Source organism: Gossypium raimondii, chromosome 8, assembly GCF_025698545.1.
Source record: "Gossypium raimondii isolate GPD5lz chromosome 8, ASM2569854v1, whole genome shotgun sequence".
In the NCBI taxonomy this organism is placed as follows: domain Eukaryota; kingdom Viridiplantae; phylum Streptophyta; class Magnoliopsida; order Malvales; family Malvaceae; genus Gossypium; species Gossypium raimondii.
Window position 1 is genome coordinate 8,995,380 of NC_068572.1, and position 22,376 is coordinate 9,017,755.

The 22,376-nt window shown below is 30.5% G+C and overlaps 1 protein-coding gene and 1 long non-coding RNA gene across 3 annotated transcripts; both read right to left on the reverse strand.

The window, feature by feature from the left end:
• Window positions 1-705: 705 nt before the first annotated feature.
• LOC105790691 (uncharacterized) lies at window positions 706-4,382 on the reverse strand. 2 transcript variants are annotated; one of them, XM_012618416.2, is made up of 8 exons: window positions 3,775-4,382; window positions 3,550-3,699; window positions 3,265-3,414; window positions 3,056-3,145; window positions 2,300-2,410; window positions 1,955-2,206; window positions 1,511-1,857; window positions 706-1,421 (listed from the first exon to the last, which is right to left on the reverse strand). In XM_012618416.2, the coding sequence occupies exons 1-8, from the start codon at window positions 4,271-4,273 to the stop codon at window positions 810-812; spliced, it is 2,211 nt and encodes a 736-aa protein (XP_012473870.2). In that variant the 5' UTR covers window positions 4,274-4,382; the 3' UTR covers window positions 706-809. The 2 variants fall into 2 exon arrangements, with proteins under 2 accessions (XP_012473870.2, XP_012473869.2); XM_012618415.2 differs by having other exon boundaries at window positions 1,511-1,860.
• A 15,789-nt stretch (window positions 4,383-20,171) lies between these two features.
• On the reverse strand, window positions 20,172-22,018 carry LOC105793557 (uncharacterized). Its single transcript, XR_008198873.1, has 3 exons — window positions 21,887-22,018; window positions 21,188-21,259; window positions 20,172-20,412 (listed from the first exon to the last, which is right to left on the reverse strand). It is a non-coding gene; the product is annotated as an uncharacterized LOC105793557 (long non-coding RNA).
• Window positions 22,019-22,376: the final 358 nt, after the last annotated feature.

Sequence of the window (22,376 nt, forward strand, 5' to 3'; positions counted from 1 at the left end):
TCTTCTTATATAGAGAAGGAATTCTGGATAAGAAGGAATCTAATAATTTCTTGGAAACATATTACAGACAGACAAACCTTTAACAAAAGTAAAGTCCTAGTACAATGACTTATACAAACTTTAATAAAAGTAAAATCCTAGTACAATGACTCATACAAACTTTAATAAAAGTAAAGTATAATAATTCACAAAAGGACAAGAAAACCTTTAATCAGTGTCATAATCTGTGCTGATGTCAGAGGTAATGTTTAATTTTTCTATCTTTCTCTTCTTTTCCTCCCTAGCCTTGTAGCATTTTAATTTCAGCTATTCAAGTTTTTCTTCCAAGTCATCAGGCGGTTTGTCAGATATATCTTTATGCACATCTTTCCAGGTTAGTGTGTTTTGTGTTGCTTTGCTGCAATATATTAAGTAATCTTGTAACCACTCATTTGGATCTGGTATATGTAGCTGATATTCTTTTAACCTCTTTCAACTGTTCTTGATAGCTAAAAGACAATGCCTGTTTAAGTGGACAAAAAGGAAAAGGACTTGTTTTTGGCATAGCATTACTGCTATTACGATTTATTAATTCCAGATATCCTGGTCTCAAATCCGTCTGTCATGTTTGGTCTGTTCTCTTCCTTCTTGATACGTTTTTGCATGAAAAACTTTTATTAAAGGTTTGTCTGTGTAATATGTTTCCAAGTAAGATGAAGGCCAAAATCACTCTCGAGCTAAAGCATAGTTATATTTGTTCCAATTCAAAAAAACATACTTTAATGTTTTAGAATACTACTAAAGCTTCATTGTTTACTGGAAAGTCGAAACTAGAGAGGAATAGCTTCGTAACTACGCTGTGGCACCTTCTTGAAGAGCGCCCAAGCCAGATCAAGGTATAGGGGAAACTGCGCTATGGCAAACAGCGTCACCGGCAGGCAAGTCACTGCATATACCGGAAATGCCGCGTATTTCAACTTATCTTTCAATATAAAGAAATGTCCTGCGCAAAACGATACTAGCACCGACGCGATCGACACGAACAGCGACGTCAGCCCCAGCAACAGCTTTCGCGGCAAATCTATGCCGAAATCCCTCTCTTGGTACCTAGACGTCAATATCGACAAGAACATTACCACCGCTGTCACAGAGAAGCAGAGAGCTATGAGAGACGAGATGGCGAAGACGTCGAATGCCGGATGGTTTTCCAAAGTTGGTTTCCCGCTCTCCGATTTCACCCCGCCCGGAACGGTGGTCGATGTGGCGAATGCCACGGTTGCGATTAATGCTGCTACGACGGAGCACGACTCGGAGGTGTTGGTTAGCCATTCGCCGCCCTTGTCGACCAGTTGTTTGTGTGTGTCGGTGAATATGTCCTTCGGGGTCTTGTTCTCCGTGTTGTAACGAGCGAAGAAGTGGACCGGCATGGAATGCTTAACAAACTGAAGAAACACCCATGGTTCAAAAATCAAATGTAAGTTTTTTATTATTACCCATTGCTGATTTAAACTTATGTGAACATAGCCATTACCTCGTACCACTTGATTTCCCATTGCATTTGTAAAGCAGCACCAGGGATGAGCCAAGGCTTATGGTCACCAAGCATCGCGGCGAGGTGCAATGCACTATTCCCCTTCTCATCCACCGCTCGGAAAACACTGTCTTTCATTATATTTTTCTTAAGCAAGAGCTGGTAAACGTGAGGTTGCCGATTCTCCACCGCCAGCAACACTATGTTCTTGTTTTCCGAGTTCATTTCATGGATTGCAACTGGGAAACGTTGTAGGATTTGATCAACCATCTCTGTGATTCCACTCTTTGCGGCTATTAGTATGGGTGTCTCTCGTTTTGCCACTTCTTTAGTTTTCTTCTTCTCTCCTGCTAGTTTAGTTAATTTTTCCAGTGTTCAACAAATTGAAATCAATAAATTACTTTACAAGCTTGATACATGTGCCACTAGTATTTTATATTTTACCTTCCAAAGTTTTTCCCTTGCTTTGGTCACGTTGTTTAGCTGGGTCTGAATCATCAATAGGCATTTTAATGTCACCATCTTCAGTGAATTCATAAGGCTTTATCTCATCGACATCATATAATGATAGCTGAGGTCTACATCCATTGTCTTCATACTGGTAAATAGAAACATGTTGTAGAAGCTCATTCATGACCTGAACTGCCCAAGTATGCTTCCGTTTCTTCTCCCTTAACTTCCTAATTCTCCGTGATCCTTATAAACAGGCAGCATTAATGAATTATCAAAGAGATGTTATGATTAGTAAACGAGTAAAAGAGACCCGACATCCAGTCTAGCTCAACTTACCTAATCCTAGTATAACCAACATTGCTTTGGATAACAATTTGACAAAATCAACTAAGGTGACATAATTGGAAGGAAAGAATTGATGTCCATCTCCATGGCGTCTTCCGTCCTCTGTACAAGTAAGTTACAAGACAAGATTATTTCATTAGATACCTGCAAACCACAGGGCTGGTTAAACAGAGTTAAACATGTACATGTTGCTGATTTATGGTTATGGTACTGTTAAACACGTGTTTTTTTGGTAAGAATGGCTACCACATAATGATGTTGATTTAATTTTTAGTAGAGTAATATTAGAAGACAGCCTGTTATCTCTTTCCTTTGTGATTTCCTGCTGAGGTGTGTGGGTGATTTCAAGGTGTTGGGTTTCTTAATTTGATCTCATGCATTTTGTTTTGTGGTTTCGATGCTTTCTCCATCATTGATGTTCACTATGGACTTTTGCCACAATATCAACATATGGCAGGCTAAACAAATATTTGGAGGTTTAGAAACTACAATAGGTCCTATTGCATCATAGTATTTGGAGTCAAAATCGGAAAACTATTTCTATGCAATGCAGCTAATAAGTAACACATACGATCCCAGTTCCGAGTTGTTTATTTGGTGTCTAATTTAGATATCCATGTTCAAAACGCTTTGATCTTAGGATCAAATTCTTAATGTATCGTTTCTCATCCTGTAATGACTATTAGATTCGAATGATTGTTATTCCACAGATCCATCAGGAAAAAGAGTAGACAAGGGATTGCTCACCTTTCGGTACTGTCTCAGAGGTGACATTAGGAGCTTCAATGTTTTCATCCGAACCTCCTCGGTTTGTCTTCCGTGAACTTCGTTTTGTCACTGGAAAATGTAATAACATTGAAAGAGTCCAAAAGATGAAATGGAAATATTAATACTTGAATGGAACTTAAAAATAGCATCCACAATGTCACATTGTTCTATTAGTCTCCTTAGCTTACCTACTTGAACCAGCTGCTTTAGTAGGTGAAATAAGTGCATGCATGTTTGGTAATTGCCAGGATAACTAATTCTCATCGTTTCCTTGGATTGACCTTTGCTTGAAGATTGTTTGAATGAAGTTTCCACCTTAAGCGGTTCCACAGTTATACCTTCCAAATAAAAATCCATTTGTTCACAGTAGTAATGTTTGGTCTCTTGAAGTTACAAATTTTAAGCTTTTAACAATGAAAAATATGAATTATTTTCATGTTTTATGAAAGTTAAAACTATCGACTAGCACTTACAATTATAGATAAGATGGCTGCAACGACCAAGATGGCTACCGCTTCTGAAGGCAGTCGGGTTGCTAGCCAAGAGATGCAGGGCTGATATCCCATTCTCGTTTACGTAGTTGACAAGATCTTCGTAAAGGTAAATGATTTGAAATGCCAAATCTGTGAATCACAATATAGTTAATACAATGTAGTTTATGCTAATATGTTTGAGAAAAGAGTTAGGGAAATTCTTACCAAAATAGTCTCCAGATATGGCACAGTGGAGAACATTTTCACCATCCTTTCTTCTACAATAAGAATAACCTTCTTCTTGGCTTTGACAGTAAGAGTTAAGACAAAGGAAAGCCTCTTTCTTGCCATAAAGAGCTGCCATGAACAGCGGGGTTTCTCCGACGTTGTTTTGGATTTCAAGCAACGACGAGTCCACTCGCACGATGCATTGGCACATCCTTACATTCCCTAGTGAAGCCGCAGCGTGCAGAGGAGTATTCCCCAGCCCGTTTCTCATTTCCAGTGCTTTCCTGCATTCACTCTGCGCGGAAATCAACTCCACTAGCTGTTCTACAATGTCTTCTTGGACGTTGGAGACGGCAATGTGCAACGCGGTATCACCTGATCTAATGATCTTGGCCACATGCACTGACGGATTGTTCTTGTATATTCTTATAACAGTGTTCCATTCACCTTTCATGGCACATTTGAACAATTCTTTCTCTTCACTAATAGGCTCCATTTCTTTTCTTCCTCTTCGGATCGGAAGCTGAAGTAGAGACAAAGGTACATTAATATGATTGAAAAGTACTGCATTGATTATTATTATTATAATTATTTTTGGCTTTTGAAAGGATATATTGCTGTCCATTAAAATCAATGGAATGTACAGCAAAAGTGAAAGAATGGAAGGTTAAAGGTCATTCCAGTTGCAAGAAAGGAATAATTTAGAGACTTGAGGGAAGCAAAATTGGTACAAGGGACGTAGCTACTCCCACTCTTCGTTTATCTTCTAATATTTTTATTGAATGGTCCACAAATTTGTTCTTGCGTGGAAGCTTATTACATTGCAAAACCAAAGGACCACTGTGCAAGACTCGTATAAATTTCGTAGTGAACAAAAAAACCGTCCCCATGATTATAACCCTTATTATATACTTTATAAAAATGCTTATTTTTGCTCTTTCGTCTCTTTTAGTTATTAAATTTGTATTTTTCATCAAACCACTCCAAAATGGATAGAAAAATTAATATTCGTTAACTTTGCTGATACTGCATACACGTGAATGACACGTTAGCATTTAATTAATTTTTAAAATTTAAAAATTCAAAAAATTCAAAATCATTAAAATTATTAAACATTTATAAAAAATAAAAAACAATATTTTAAAATTTTAAAAAATTAATTAAATGTTGATGTGTCACACATCAATGAAGTTAACAAATGTTAATTTTCCATCCCTTTGGGGTGGTTTGACAAAAATACAAATTTAAATGCTAAAAAACAAAAAAAATTAAATGGAGGATTAAAATGACTTTTTTATCAAGTTGGAGGCCAAAAAGTTATTATACATTATTTATACTAGATTTTGACACAAAATATAATTATGTGACAAATATATTTATAAATATATATTTATAAAAATCAATATAAAAACTAAATGTGATTTTAATTGAAATAATAAAATAAAGATGTCGAGTGTTTTAAATTGAAGCTTATATTTTCTATTGTTTTATATAAAAATAAAAAAATCAGAATACCTTTAAAATAATATAATTTATTATTTTGATCATTATCAATTGAGTTGATGTCCACTTGATATATATATATCAATTATATACGGGTAAAAGAATCATGTCCATTTGCATCTCATAGGTTTTGTTAAATCATATGTTGAGAGCTCGACCATTTTTTATTTGGATAAATTATCTTGTTGGTCATTTAATTATTTTTAAAATTTTATAAAAAAAGTAATTATGAAAGTTTTCATTTTAATTACCTAACTATGAAAGGTATAATTTGGTCACTCATGTTTTTGACAATGTGTTTTTTTTGTCACCTACGGTAGGTTAATAATGCAAAAATGATGTGATAATTTTAATTAGCATAATAATGAACATAGTCTTCAACGTTTACACATTGTGTCAAATTGATAGTGATTCTAAAAAATTAAAAAATACACAAAAATTAGAAAAATAAATTAGTAAATGTTTTTATGAATGATATGTAATTTTATGTGATAGATATTAATTGATTGTGGTGAATCTGATTCATCCCTATGTCGGATAATTGAGGTGAATCTGCTTCTATCAATGTTTTTAGTTTATGAATTGGTCGTTTTGTAACCGTGTATACTAAGTTTTATTTAGGCTTAATATAACATTTGATACTTAAATTTGAGATTTTTTTCTTACTTGGTTCTTAAATTTTTTTGCCCAATTTGATATCTGAATTTGACACTTTTTCCTAATTTGGTACTTAAACTTGACATTTTCCTAATTTGGTACCTAAATTTATTAAATGTTATACAAATTATGCAAAATCTTGACGTTGTTATTTTTTTTGTTATGCTACAAAAATATTGTCGATTTAGAGGAAATTCATGTTAAAAAATAGGTATTGAGCTATGCTTCACAAATGAATGTTAAATAAGAAAAAAAAGATTTTTAAAACCTCAAATTAAAAGAAATTCATTATTTTCAATTAATAAAATAATTCATTAAATAAATAAAACTAAAAGTAATTGAACATATAAAATACAAAAATATCATATAATGTATCATTATCGGTCATACATTAATTATTTTTGTTACCTCATAAAATAAATAATATTGTTAGATATTTGAGTAATTTGTAAAACGTTTGATAAGTACCAAATCGAACAAAAAAAAGTTTAGGTATCAAATTAGGAAAAAGAGTCAAATTTAGGTACCAAATTGGACCCCCAAAAAAATTTAGGTACCAAATTGGACCCCCAAAAAGTTTAAGTACAAACTTAAGAAAAAATGTCAAGTTAGGAAAAAAATGTCAAATTTGGGTACCAAATTGGACCAAAAAAAAATTAAGTACTAAATTAGAAAAAAGTATCAAGTTTAGGTACCAAATGTTATATTAAGCCTTTTATTTATATTACTAGTTGGTATACCATGCCATGCATGGGTTAATTATATCTATAAAATAAAATATACTAAATAAATATTTATGTTTAATTTAAACTATAATAAATTAGTTAATTAAAATATATTAAAAATTGTATACAAATTATTAGAAAAGTTTAGGGTCTGTTTGATTGAAGGAATTGATTTTCCGGAAAATCATTTACAACTTTTCCAGCGTTTGATTGGTGGAAAACATTTTCCATTTGGAAAATGAACTCCAAAACAAGGGAAAATGGGTTACATTTTAGGGAAAATGTCTTACCCTTTCAATTTCCATAAGACATTTTCCGTTCTCTCCTCTCTATCGCCTCCTTCATTCCTTCCTTCATTTCCGGTGAAAATTGCTTCTATTTATCGATTTTCCAAGAACTTGTTTTTTAATTATTCAATACTTGTTTTTTAACACAATTACAAATAATTTATTTGATATTAATTTTTTCAATTTATAACGATTAATATGTGGCTTAATAATTGAGTATTATTATAAATAAATCATTGCAATATATGTAAAAATAATTTAAAATATAAAATTTATTAATATATATCAATATATGTAAAAACAATTTTTTGAAAAATATTTCTAGAAAATCACAAAGCAGTAGAAAATATTTTACAGATTCAATCAAACACCGGAAAATATTTTCCAAAATCATTTTACTGAAAAGTAAAACATTTTCCGAAATCATTTCTGAAAAATATTTTCTTGGCAATCAAACAGACTAGTTTTATAAAATTGTTTGTTTAAAATATAGTTAAAACATATTTAAATAAATTTAATTAAAAGTGATGCATGGGATGTATTTGTAAAGCGTGTAAACCAAAATTTTTTTATATTGTATTTATAATAATTACTTTGGCATTTAAATATTACTAAAACACTTTCACATTTGTATTTAGGAACTTTATATTATGATAATTTTGCAATTTGAAATTTTTTCAACATTTCTTGTTGAAACATTTATAAAATGATGAAAACAACCTTCTCATAAACTCATTATCAAGCCCATTGAACGTTGTTCTTGAAAAAAAATTAAACAGTTAATTGGATTAGGGCTTTTTTATTTAAATAACTCAAATAATTTAATTAAGTACCAAAATGATCCATCTTTTTAATTAAACACTAAAATGACCTGAAATCTACAGTAAAAGTTGGTGGAGCCAAATTATATGGCGCCACGTCAGCAGGGAGCATTAAAAAAATATTTTTTTGGTGGAGCCATGTAAAATGGCGCTACCTGTATAAATACTATAGAAATACTGTAAGTTCTGGAAAAATGGGGAACTTCAAAACAATTTTCCATTTTTTGGTGGAGCCAACTTAAATGGTGTCACCAGACCAGACCTGACACCCTTTTTTAATTTTTTTATTAACTTTTGTCTTTTTCTTTAAATATTTTTCTTTTTTTAAGTTTTTTTATTTTGTTTTTTATTTTGTTTATTTTTTGTTATTAATTTTAAAAAATTGAAATGTATATTTGAAATGTTTTATAATATATATTTTAAAATTTTAAATATTATTTTAAATTATTTTAAAATTTTAAATATTATTTTTAAAATTATGTCTTATAAATTTTAAAATATATATTTGAAATTAATTTTCTAAATTTTAAATTTTAAATATATTTTTAAAATATATTTTAAACAAAATAAAATAATTTCAAAATATATTTTAAATTTTAAATATATATTTGAAATTATTTCTTATAAATTTTAAAATATATTTTGAAATTATTTTTAATTTTAAATATTATTTTTAAATATTAAATATATTTTAATAATATTTAAACATTTAAAATTTTTAAATAAAATTTTATAAAAATTATTTTAAAAGGTTTAAATATCTTTAAAATAATTTAAAATATAATTTAAAAATTCTAAAAAATGAGGGACTTTAAAAATAATTTTCCAATTTCTGGTGGAGCCAATTTAAATGGCGCCACCAGAACAACCTGCTTCTATTTTTTTTAAATTTGTTTTTTTTTTACTTTTTTTAACTTTTGTCATTTCTCGGGTTTTTTACATAAATAATACAAAAAATTAAAATAATATTAAAATAATACAACCATTTTATTATGTACCAAAATGGTACAAACAGTAAAAAAAAAAAAAGCTGACGGAAGTGACATACCATTTTATTATGTGCCGTCTGTGGCAGACCCTCGACCAAGGTCCTATCACTTCCGTCAGCTATTTTTTTTACTGTTTGTACCATTTTGGTACATAATAAAATGGTTGTACTATTTTAGTATTATTTTAATTTTTTATTATTTATGTAAAAACCTCATTCTCGACATTTTTTTAATTTTGTCTTTATCTTTATTTATTTATTATTAATTTTAAAAACTTGAAATGTATTTTAAATTTTAAATATATATATTTTAAATTATTTTTCTAAAATTTAAATATTATTTTAAATTATTGTTTAAAAATTTAAAATTATTTTTAAATATTAAATATATTTTAAAAATATAAAAATTTAAATATTTTAAAGAGATGACCTTTCAAATTTATTATTAGTTTTATAATATTTTAAATGTATATTTTAATTTGTTTTATAATTTTTTAATTATGATTTTTAAATTATTTTAAATTATGATTTTAAATTATTTAAAATATATTATTTTTAAAGATATGACCTTTCAAATTTATTATTTGTTTTATAATATTTTAAATATATATTTTAAATATTTTTAAATTTTAAATATAATTTTATAAATTATTAATTTTAAAATTAATTTTAAAGATATTCAAATGTTTTTAAATTAAATTTAAAATTGTAAGAATTAATATTTTATTTGGTGGAGCCATTTAGAATGGCTCCATCACTTTATAGTGTACTTTTTTAATTTTTTAATATATTAATTTAATATTTAATATTTTATTTTGATGGAGCCATAATAAAATATTTAATCTTGGTTCTCTACCATATATAGAATGGTGAAATTATTGTGTTCACTAAGAGAGTTAAAAAAAAAATCTATTCAAGATGAATAATGAAGTGTTTTTGGTGTATGTTATTTTTGATGGTGAAATTATAGAAAGTGATGTTGGTTGTGTATTTCAAGATTGGCAAAGAGTAGGTTTGCGATTCAAAAAAAAATGTGGAGCTAGCAGAAATGAAAAGGAATATCAGTGTGAAAATAGCTATCCGTTGTGGAAGGGCAATGTCCAAATTATTTTACAAGTTTCCCGTCTCTACAGACCCGTTCAAATTTTGTGAGATGCAGCTGTTAGATGATGATGACTTAGGCACTATGATGGAAATATGGTGGCCGACTGGGAGTGAGAACCCTCAACCAGTTGAATTATTTGCCGAGTTAGCAAACTTAGAGCCTGTTGAGAATGTTAGTCCAATATGTCAACATCACGAATTTGACTTTAATCTTAATGTTGGATGGACAGACCAATTAGAATGTGAAGGGACATCACAGATGCCCAAAAATTCTAATTATGGTGGGAGTTCGTATAACAACCCTACCCCCGGTCCCCGTTTACAAATACATCTAGAGGTGATAATAAGCATAGAGGAAAATGTCAGAGAAATGACCAATAATGGTGAAGATTTTGATCAAGACGTTGAAGATTTTAGTGACCCCGATGTTGATGAGGTTCCGGACGACATCGATGATGAAAGCCCGGAAGAGGTTGAAAATGTTCACGGCCCTTCATTCAGTAACCCAAGTCGTGGCATTATTTTACGAAATGAACCTGGGGGCGACATGTTGAACGTAGATCCAGATGCAACGCATGCATCCGAGTTTCCTGAGTACGCCGATATAGTACCTGCTCATAGATTGACGATAAATTCATAGTTCGAGGAGTTATTCGTTGGGCAACAGTTCGAGAACAAGGCAGACTGTGTGTTTGCCATCAAACAATACTGTATGAAGTTGTCGATTGATTACAAGGTTGTCAAATCTACACCGACATTATATGTTGGGGAATGTTGGAGAGCCGGCGATGGGTGTGGTTGGCGAGTTCGAGCTGCATTTATACAGAGGACTCAACAGTGGCAAATACGAAAATTAGAAGGGCATCATACATGTAGTGTCGCACGTATGTCTTAAGACTTCCGGAAATTGGATGCCAAAAGTATTTGCAACTGCATCATGCCACTAGTGAAAGATAGTCCAATCATTCATGTGTCAACATTGATTGTAGACATGCAAGCTCGATTTCAGTACAAAGTTTCGTATAGGAAAGTGTGGTTGGCGAAACAAATGGCTATGCAACAATTGTACGGCAACTGAGATGAGTCATACAATGAACTTCAGGGTTGGATTTCAGCGATGGTGGAGTACATCCCAAGAACTATCGTGGACTTGCAAACATTGCCTTATAGAGGCCTTAATGGACAATTGGAACTGGGGAGAAGAGTTTTTCGTTGACTGTCTTAGACTTTCGATCCATGTGTTAGAGCCTTCCCGTACTGCAAACCACTAGTGCAAGTTGATGGAACATGGCTTTATGGAAAATACACGCAAATACTTCTGATTGCGGTTGCACAAGACAGTAACGGAAATGTACTACCGATCGCTTTTGCCATCGTGGAGTCTGAGAACTCCGAATCGTGGGCGTATTTCACTCAGAACTTACGGAGACGTGTTGTCAGGCAAGACAACATTTGCATTATCTCCGACAGATCGAAGGGTTTTGTTGCTGCGATTCGACAATCTGAGGTTCCATGGAGGTCCGTCTATTGTATTCGTCACATCGCTGTCAACTTCCACAATCAGTACAAGAACAAAGACTGGCGTAAAAAAATTGTGAACATGGGTAAAAATATCATATTTAAATTCATATTTGTAATTATTTCGAGTCTATTTCCTAATTCGAATAGTAACATAACTTAAAATTGGAATACATACGTAGGATACGAGCTGGAAGCACACCGTTTCAGACAAAAGTTGGCGAGGTTAGAGACTGATATGGTAGGGTCCAACCCTTCTCTCAGACAGTGGTTAGGTAGCATGGAGCCGTGGCAATGGGCTCAATGTTTTGACGAGGGGTACCGATATGGTCAAATGACAACTAACCTCGTTGAGGCCATTAACTTCGTCTTGAGGCGTACGCGTCACTTGCCAATTTCAGCAGTTTTTTAGCCACATTTTATAAGCTAGCAACCTTAATGCCAAAAATGGGGTTGAAACAAGCAAAACAGTTAGAGGCAGGACACGTGTACGTCGAAAAAATTAGGGATGCCATGAAAGAGAACGCTCAAAGGGTTAGGTTGATGAATGCAAAACTATATTCCCGAAATTTGGAAACTTTTCGAGTGACAGAGTATATTGGTCACCGGTCAGGGATCCTGCCACGGTCCTACGAAGTTGATCTCTGAAACAGGTAATGTGAGTGCGGGATGTTCTAAACACTACATTATCCGTGTGTGCATGTGGTTGCAACGTGTGCTACCTACATTTTGAATTCCGAACAATATATCAATGATGTGTACACACTTGAACGTACATTGCGTATTGGGGTAACGAGTTCCCCATATTAAAGGATGTATCAACATGGGAAGTGCAACCACCTGTGTTCGAAATGTTGCCAGATCGGTCACTACGTAGGAGAATCAAAGGTAGACCGACAATAATGAGGATTCGGAACAACATGGATATAAGAGAACAAGTTGATCCAAAACGTTGCACCATATGTAGAACAGTTGGCCAAAATCGGAGCAAATGTGCCCATGGCAACGTCTACAGTGGTCAATCTTCACGGTCTGAAAGAAATTAAATGTTGTACCTGATGTTTGCATTTTATGATCTCTTAGAAATAAAGTTTGTATTATTTAGTGTTAAGTTTTTACTTAAAATTAACAGTTACAACTTTAAATACTTTAAAAGATATTATAAATTATATAAAAAGACTAATATATAAGTTGTGGAACCCTAAACTAATACAAGAAGTATTACATAACACTTGAATTTTACATAACTTAAAATTAGAAAGAACCGGGAGTGGTATCGTCGTTCGGGGTATAGCCATTCATGGGCCTTCGTTGACGGGGTGGACGTTGGGGTGTACTGTACACATCAAGAAGATCAGCAGTTGGATCGAACGTAGCCTGAGGCGGGGTGGAGTACATGTTATTACCAAACATATCAAATGATATCGGTGGTTGCTCTGGGTGAAATGAACTCGAACCGCCTATGTCTGGGTGATATGTACTTGAATCAGCAATGTCTGAGTGATATGAACTGCTCTACGACTCATCACAAAAAACGTCAACACATTGGTCCGATGTGTTCAAAGGTTGGTCCTCCGAGTTGGGCTCCACCATATGTTGATCCTCTAGCTCCCCCATAGGTTGATTTCCATGTCTGTAGCCGTGACCTGGTACTATCATAAGTTGTTCACCATATAAATAAACACGCGATCGAGTCATGTACCACTGCATGTTTTCAGTCGAGGGACTAAAGTCAAACATGCACGAGTGCATCTCAGGCCGCCTGTCTTACCGGACATTCCATAGTGCTACATGACTTGATGTTCCACGCTCCAATTTGTTGTTTGTTTCCCCCTCATGGTCCTACCGTAGACTTCATCAAATTATTATGGCTAAACCGACACAAATTTTCTACACCCAAATTGTCGCATAACTCGATCATCATTGTACCACTCAATGGTTGAAAAGTTGAGCATCGGCATGTTAATGCACCACATATGGGCTTCAGTGTGAACCCACTGAGGAATAATGGTTTCAATGTTCATTGCAGAATACGACATCCAAAAGAACTACACAATATAACATAATGAGTCAAGTCACATCACATACTGCAAGTGGATAAGTTAAATCAACGTTACTTAAACCATATAAATATATATTACTTTCTCTCCGGCATATGCCTCTATCATTTGGCGGTAAATGATTAACGTTTGGCTTGCACCAATTCCCGGAGACGTGGCCCATCTGAAACCGAAACAAACACGTTTGCAGTTAAACTTTGGAAAATATTATACACATTTATGAGTCGTTAAATGTTAAGTATAATTTTGTTTTTACCTATTCATAAGTGGCCACGAATATGGTTGGTGCCTAACAGCCACTAAAAACGACATCCTGTATAAAGCCCAAGACTATAGCAGAACCAGAAAACCAGCCATGTTACTAACCCCATGATTTGTTGCTTGGCAAAGCTCATAGTACTGCTGATCCCCAACTATAACTACCAGCATGAGAAAAATCCTCCAATAGAGGCAAGTACTTTAAGTGAACCCTATTAGACGTGTTGTTTGGCATAAGTTGTAACACCCCTTACCCAAGACTATTTCCAGAGTCGAGCATGAGGCGTTACTTGACTTAACTTAAAAGTTCGGGGCATAAAATTTTACTTTTGAAATTAATTTCACTATTCACAACAAAGCTGTCCACCTGCACATCAGTTACTAAATTAATTATAACTCGAGCTATGAAACTCAAAATTTAGATCCATAAATTTTCCCTAAAGGTAGAATCATATATCTTTTTACCATAAATTTTTTAGAATTTTTGGCATAGCCAATTATTACAGTTTATTAGTATAATCTCCCCTATTTCACTAATCGACTGTCCTGACCTCTCGTCACTAAAATTTAATTATCTCATTGTACAGACTTCATATGGTGTTATCACTTGTTTCTAAAGAAAATAGACTCAATAAGTCATACATAAATATAAATTAAAACTCATAAATAGTTTTTTACAATTTTTAATGATTTTCCAAAGTCAGAACAGGGGATTCCGAAAACCACTTTGACCTTGTCTAACTAAAATACAAATATCTCAGAATACATAATTCCTTTGTCTACAATGTTATTTTTCTATGAAAATAGACTCAATAAGATTTAATTCTATATCTTATCCACCCTCTAATTCATTTTCTACTATTCTTGGTGATTTTTCAAAATCACGTCACTACTGCTGTCTCAAAACTGATTCACTGCCAATTTTTACTTTTTCATGATTTCTATACATAATTTATCACCTAGACTTTTATAACAACAAACACCTTCATACTTAGCCATTTTAATAACTATTCATCATCAAATATTTACATCTCATCTTTTGGTCATAATTTAAGAATATACAATCGAAATGACTAAGTCTCTATACATGCCATAGCTCGAAACATTTATCGTCTTAAAATACCAAGTTGTGGAGGTTGATAGTGTGAACGCTCTCCGACGTCTTCAAGATCCCGACTATGCTTGATAATACTATATGAAAGAAAAATAAATAAAAGAAGTAAGCATAAAGCTTAGTAAGTTTACAAGCAAATAAATAACAACATTTAACACAAATAAATATACTCAAGTGTCATGATCTCTAATTTCTTCTTTACTTAATCTCTTACTCGTTCACTTACTTGTTTACTTAGATAAATTATGATTATAACTTACTCTTCTCTTGCTGAAATGTTGGTTCTCAATTGATAACATAATATGTTCTTAACTCTTATAACTCACCTGAATTTGCTATTTATGCTTTTACCTGAACTTTTATGGAACATAATTTGTTTACTAGCCCGTTGAGCCACATTGGAATAATAAGGATACTTGGGTCTCTTTTTTGATAATAACATGCCAAAGCTATGTCCCAGACATAGTCTTACATGGGATGTTTCTTATACTGCCAATGCCATATCCCAGATATGGTCTTACATGAGAGTTCTAATATAGGTGCCCATGCCATGTCCCAGACATGGTCTTACGGGGGACCTCTCATCTCGGTGCCAACGCCATGTCCCAGACATGGTTTTACATGGGACCTCTCATCTCGGTGCCAACGCCATGTCCCAGACATGGTCTTACATGGGACCTCTCATATCGGTGCCAACGCCATGTTCCAGACATGGTCTTACATGGAACCTCTCATAATCTCAATGATGCCAATGCCATGTCCCAGACATGGTCTTACATGGGATCTCTTTACCCAAATGTCATGACATTTGTATCCAATACATTCCTCATGTTTTAACAGGGCCTTTTAACACTGATTCTCTGTCATATCATACTTGAGTTAACATTAGGTATTTTCATGAAATAAATACATAATTACTGAAAAATAACAGAATTAATAATAATTATCAAAATATTGCATTTTTTTACCATAAACTTACCTCGGTACAAAAATGTGATCAAATCTAACACTTTAGTCCTCAATCTTTTTCTTTCCCCGGTCTAGCTCCGGATTTCGTTCTTCTTGATCTAGAATAGAAAATTTAGCTTATTTAATACTCACATTCATCAAAACAGTCCTTGACTCAATTTTGGCAAAATTACAGTTTTTCCCCTAAACTTTTGCATATTTACACTTTTGCCCCAAAGCTCAAAAATTAAACTTCATCTCTTATTCTTATGTTTTATAACATTCTAAACAATTTTCTCTTCTATGACAACATCAAATTCTTGCTCTAACACTTATGAACATTAGGTATTTTTGCCAATTATGTCGTTTTACTCGTTTTCACTTAAAATCACTTAGAAAAAGTTGTTTAACATAATTTCAAGCTTCATATTCTACCATAAAACATCAAAATAAACATATTTCACCTATGGGTATTTTTCCAAATATGAACCCTAGGTTAAATTATTGCTAGAACAAGCTAAATCAAGTTACCGGGACTCCAAAAACATAAAGAACATTAAAAACGGGGCTTGGAATCACTTACTATGAGCTTGAGAAAGTGAAGAAACCCTAGCTATGGCTTCCTTCAAGTTTTGGCAGCAAGAAAAGATGATGAACACAGTTTTTGCATCTTTTTCCCTTTTAATTCTATTTATTTACTAAATGACTAAAATGCTCTTACTTAAAAAAAAATCCTATTTCACTTATCTCATGTCCATTTTTGTCCATCACTAACTAATGGTATAATTACCATATAAGTACCCCTAATTTATAGTTCCATAACAATTAAATACCTTTAACATATAAAACTCAAATTTTGCACTTTTTACAATTTAGTCCTTTTGACTAAATTGAGTGCCCAAACGTCAAAATTTTTGAATGAAAATTTCCTCATCGAATTTGTGGTCCCGAAACCACTGTTCCGACTAAGCCCTAAATCGAGATGTTACATAAGTACCCTCCGATCAACTGCATAATATAGGCTCGCGCTACACACATCACCTCGTACTCAGTGGCAGTGCTTGATAACTACTTAAAACTTTCTCTCAACCATTTCAATGTCAAGCATGTGAAATTCTATTCCCCATCATTAGGGGACCGTCCAAGCAATCTGTGGCATAGTACTGAAGGTTCCAACACATTGCTTCGACCCGTGACCACAACACCGTCAACTCGTAACCCAATTTGCATAGCGACGTCTTCCAATGTGATAATGCACTCCTCGCACGACATAATGAAGGTGTGGGTCTCCATACACCACCGCTCAACCAAGGCGGATATTAAGTTCGCCCTCAGGTCAAACCTCCGGATCAATGCGACGTCCCCAAATCCCGCCATCTGTATGTATGGCATGATTCGCTAGTCCGGATCGTACTTGGGAAAATGAAACCGCGACCTCAAAACCTGATAACCATCCTGTATGGTAATTTTTTTATAAAAATATGATAAATCAATTATCTATATAATTTAAACATAAAATTATATATTGAAGACTAAAATTGAAAGGTTGACAAAACAAAAACATCACACTTATACTATACCAACGTAGCCATTCTAAGTATTTTTATTTAAGTGAAATTAAATAAGTAATAATATATTAATAATAGAATGAAGATTTGTCATAAAATATTAATCATAGTTAAGCTTTAAAACTAAAGGCAACTATATGCCAACAAAAGTACATAAAATAATAATAATATCCTAAAAACTATAGGTTGTATGGGTAAATATAAAATAAAAAAATCTTATTTTATTGAATTGATATCCATAATAATATATAGAGTTTTACATATAATATAAACTAGGCATATTCAAACTCAAAATTTATCTTACATACGAGAACTTTTATCTTACATATAATATATAGACTTAATTTTTTTAATATGTTCAAAATTTTAATATATTTAAATATATTCAGTTATTAAAATTTAAAATTGTTTATACTCATCATTTTCTTTTAACATATTTAAAATTTAATATATTTAAATTTTTACGTTTTGTAAAATTTTAAATATATTAAAAATCATTTTCTCTTTTCCTATTAAAAATATATTAAATATATTAACATTTTAAAATATATTTTTAAAAATATATTGAATATATTATAATTTTAATATTGGTTATACTTAACATTTTTAATATATTTAATTTTTAAAATATATTAAATATATTAAAATTTTAAAATTGGCTATACATAACATTTTTTAATGTATTTAATTTCTTTAAATTTTAAACATTTTAAATCTATTAAGAAAATCTTTTTTGTCTTTATCTATTAAAATATATATTAAGTACATAAATTTATGAATGTGTACTAAAATTAAAAATTAATATATAAATTTATAAATGTGTGCTAAAATTAAAAATTATAACCAACACATACTGATTAATTTCATGCAAGAAAATAGTTAAAAGGAATAATAATAACTAAATAGAGATCATATTCATCAAAATACGTTGAACAAAGTAGTGCTTAACAAGAAAGAAATAAAACTAAAACGATTTTTTATTTAATTCATAATTAATTTTCTTGTTTTGTCGATCCTGGATGAAGTGTGATCCGTATCTCCGAAGACATTTTGATATCTGTATAATATAAAAAACACATAAATACAATATAAATAATTATTATATTACAATAACTATAAAATATAAAAAAATTAACTAACTTAACTTTTTTTCTCTCTTTTTTCTTCGAAGGGGACCAAACACCCTTATATAAGATAAGATCGGTTTTTAATTTAATATTTAATTTCATGTCTAGTCACATTCTTGATATGATGTGATCTTATAATATATATTTTAAATTTTAATTTTAAAATTTACTTTTTAATATATATTTTAAATAAATTTATTTTTAACAAATAAATCTTTTTAACAAATTTTTTATTTTTAATTAATTCAAATTTCACCTTTTAAATAAAATATTATTTTTAACTTTTAAATAGAATTTAAAATGGTTTGAATATCCTGGCTTTTTTTTTTATAAAATAACACAAAAAATTAATTCATTATCAAAATAACTCATTTTTAATTAAACATGAAAGTGACTTGAAATCTACAGTAAAAGTTGGTGGAGCCAAATTAAAAAATGGGTCATTTTGATAATTAATTAAATTTTTGGGTTATTTTATTAAAAAGCCAAATATCTTTAAAAATAATTTAAAAATCATAATTTAAATATTATAAAAAATTAAATAATATTTAAAATATTAAAAAACTAATAATAAATTTGAAAGGTCATATCTTTAAAATATTTAAATATTTTATATTATTAAAATATATATTTAATATTTTAAAATAATATTCAAATTTTAAAATAATATTTAAAATTTTAAAAATATATATTATAAAACATTTCAAATATACATTTCAAATTTTTAAAATTAATAACAATAAATAAATAAAATAAATAAAAAATAAAATAAGAAAAATATAAAACTTAAAAAATGAAAAAAAATTAAAGAAAAAGACAAAAGTTAATAAAAAAGTAAAAAATAAAAAATAAAAAATAAAAAATAAAAGAAGGTTGTCAGGTTAGGTCTGGTGGCGGCATTTAAGTTGGCTCCACCAGAAAATGGAAAATTGTTTTGAAGTCCCCCATTTTTCCAGAACTTGCAGTATTTCCATAGTATTTATATAGGTGGCGCCATTTTACGTGGCTCCACCAAAAAATTAATTTTTTAATGCTCTCTGTCGACGTGGCAAGTTGTGGCGCCATATAATTTGGCTCCACCAACTTTTACTGTAGATTTCAGGTCATTTTGGTGTTTAATTAAAAAGGTGGGTCATTTTGGTACTTAATTAAATTATTTGGATTATTTAAATAAAAAAGCCTTGGATTAGTCTTGGAAAGATCTATCCATATTTCAGGTAAATGATAAATCTAAGAAATTACTAAAATTAACATTTTTAGGACTTTGTTATGGGATGTTTTATTTTTGTTATTGGGATTGTTTTCTTTTTGTTATTTCTGCTAGTGAAACGTTGCGTTTAGTGTCTAAGTTCAAGTTAAAAGGTGTGTTTTGTTTATGTAACACCCCCTAACCCCAAACCGTCGCCGGAACAGGGTTATGAGGCATTACCGGACATATCAAACAATTTACAAATAAATCGAAATAAATAACCAACATATTAAAATATTTCATAACTTGTTATAAATTTGTACTAATTGATTTCATTCATTTTTTTTATAAAAATTTCAAGACATTTAACTTATTTTTACATTAAACCCCCGCAAAAATTTCAAATATAACCAACCTAATTTCAGTATTTCAACCAATGCATTCATATACTTAATCCTACTTGACATATAGACATAACAACTTAAGTAAATAAAATCCTATTATCATTTCTAATTAACACATAAAACTAACTAAGCCATTTCAACTTGATACCAATGCTATAAAAATAACTTATACCATTTTTCTAATATAATCATCAAAACACATAATATCTTACTTTACAACAAAACTATATAACATGCCAAAATAACTATTATAAATCCTATGTACATGCCACTTTCTCTTAAAGGAAGAAAACATCACCAAAATCTTTATGTCGGAGTCGGGATTGTCCTGGATGCTGAACCGAGACTCTAACCCCTTTTCAACCTGCGCACGGAAACAACCGTACGCTGAGTATTTTATACTCAGTGGTATTACTATAAATTAAACTATTTAATAATAATAAAATTTCAAATATTGACCATAGTCTTTAAAAATCACTTTAAGCTAAATATAAATATTCATATATAATTCCATAAATCTTAAATTTATATATTTAAATATTTACATACTAAATCAATTCATAATTTATATCATACATTCTTTCTCATATTTTTCAATAATGTCAAATCAACTAATCTCATTTTCAAATTTCCATCTCAATTATTTACCCTATTAACAAGGCTCGGACTCTGACAGATACGCGGATTCCACCCAAACACACCAAAATATCCAACCTAAACACACCCGGAATAATTTAAATCCTCCATAACACACCAGTATATCATATCCTCCCAAACACACCAATAAGGCATTTAATGCCTCTTCGGATAAACCGAAGCATATAATAACATAGTCATCTTCTCACGAACTACAAATCTCCTCATCACATCACAAATCCTATGGCATGCCATTTGTATCCAATCTAGTCCGATAAGTTAATAGGGTATTATTTTACTTTTCCAATTTCGAATTCATTTCCACAACAATTTCAAATATTCAATCAATACAAAACATCTATTATTTCAATTCACATATAATTCAATATTCACACATATTCTTACTTAATTTCAAATGTTAATACTTACCTTCCTTTAAATGTCTCATGAATACAATTTCAATATAGCATTTATTAAATAGATTAAGTTATAGTAATACAAACCCGGAATACGCGTTTACTCCTCAACGATCTTTTCTTTTCCTTTAGATGCCGATGCCTCGTTTTCCTTGTTAGCTACGAAAATAATAATTATTTTCACTATTAATTACAATCATTAAAAATAATAATAATAATTATATTAACAATAATAATAATTATATTAACAATAATAATAATAAAATGAAATTCTTATTCAATTCCTACTTATTCCCAATTTAATTCTAACTAAGCTTACTTATTTTCTAACTTAATTCACACTCTATTTCTATTCAAATTTCTTCTAAACTCAAATTTATCTACTAATTTTTCAGCATTTTCACTAATTTCGAATTTTCCTCAATTTAATCCCTAAAATTCAAAACTTATAGTTTAGTTCACAATTTAATCCTTTTATCAACTCTAACTAGAAACTCTATCAAATAAACCCTCAATTCCATCATTTATTCAACATAAACCCTAATTTAAGGCTTTTTATAACTTAATCCCAACTATGTAAAACTTACAACTTAGTTTACAAATCATTCTTTTTATCTATTCTAACTAGAAATTCTATCAACTAAACCCCTAATTTAACAACTTGTTCAAAATGAATCATGTTCAAAAACCTATGAACTTCCATAACCTCCACTTAACTTCAACAAAATTTTGTTTTAAAGCTTTTAAAATATCAAAATGAAGAGGAAAGGGCTAAATTTAGCTTACCAATTAACTTGAAGCTTTAAATCCTTAGTTTTCCCTTTTATTTTTCTTTCCCCTTATCTTCCCCTGTTTTCGTCTCTTTCCCTGCTTCTTTTCTAGCTATTCTGCTTCTTTTCTTCTTTGTTTCTTTCTTTCTTTTACTTTATATCTTTTATTTTAACTAATAATATTAATAATAATATATTAAAAAAATCTTTTACTTATTAATTAAGCACATATTTATTTTTATTACAAGTTCACCCATGTAATTATTACTATTACACATGTCTTCAATATTTACCATACATTTGTCATCTTTTTTTATTTTTATTTTTATTTTTTTACTTATATAATATAATACAATATAATATAATATAATATAATATAATATAATATATAATAAAATAATATATATAAAACATAAAAATCTAAGATTTTTATCACTTTTACCGTCCCATTTCTTATTAATGGCTTAATTGCCATTTTAATCCTTTTTATTTTTTATTAATCTATA

Coding starts and splice junctions, on each gene's coding strand:
- LOC105790691 (XM_012618415.2), bottom strand. CDS start 4,273: ATGGAGCCTATTAGTGAAGAGAAAGAATTGTTCAAATGTGCCATGAAA. Junction 3,415..3,549: donor CAGCCATCTTATCTATAATT/GTAAGTGCTAGT, acceptor TTTATTTGGAAG/GTATAACTGTGGAACCGCTT. Junction 1,422..1,510: donor GGGAAATCAAGTGGTACGAG/GTAATGGCTATG, acceptor GTGTTTCTTCAG/TTTGTTAAGCATTCCATGCC.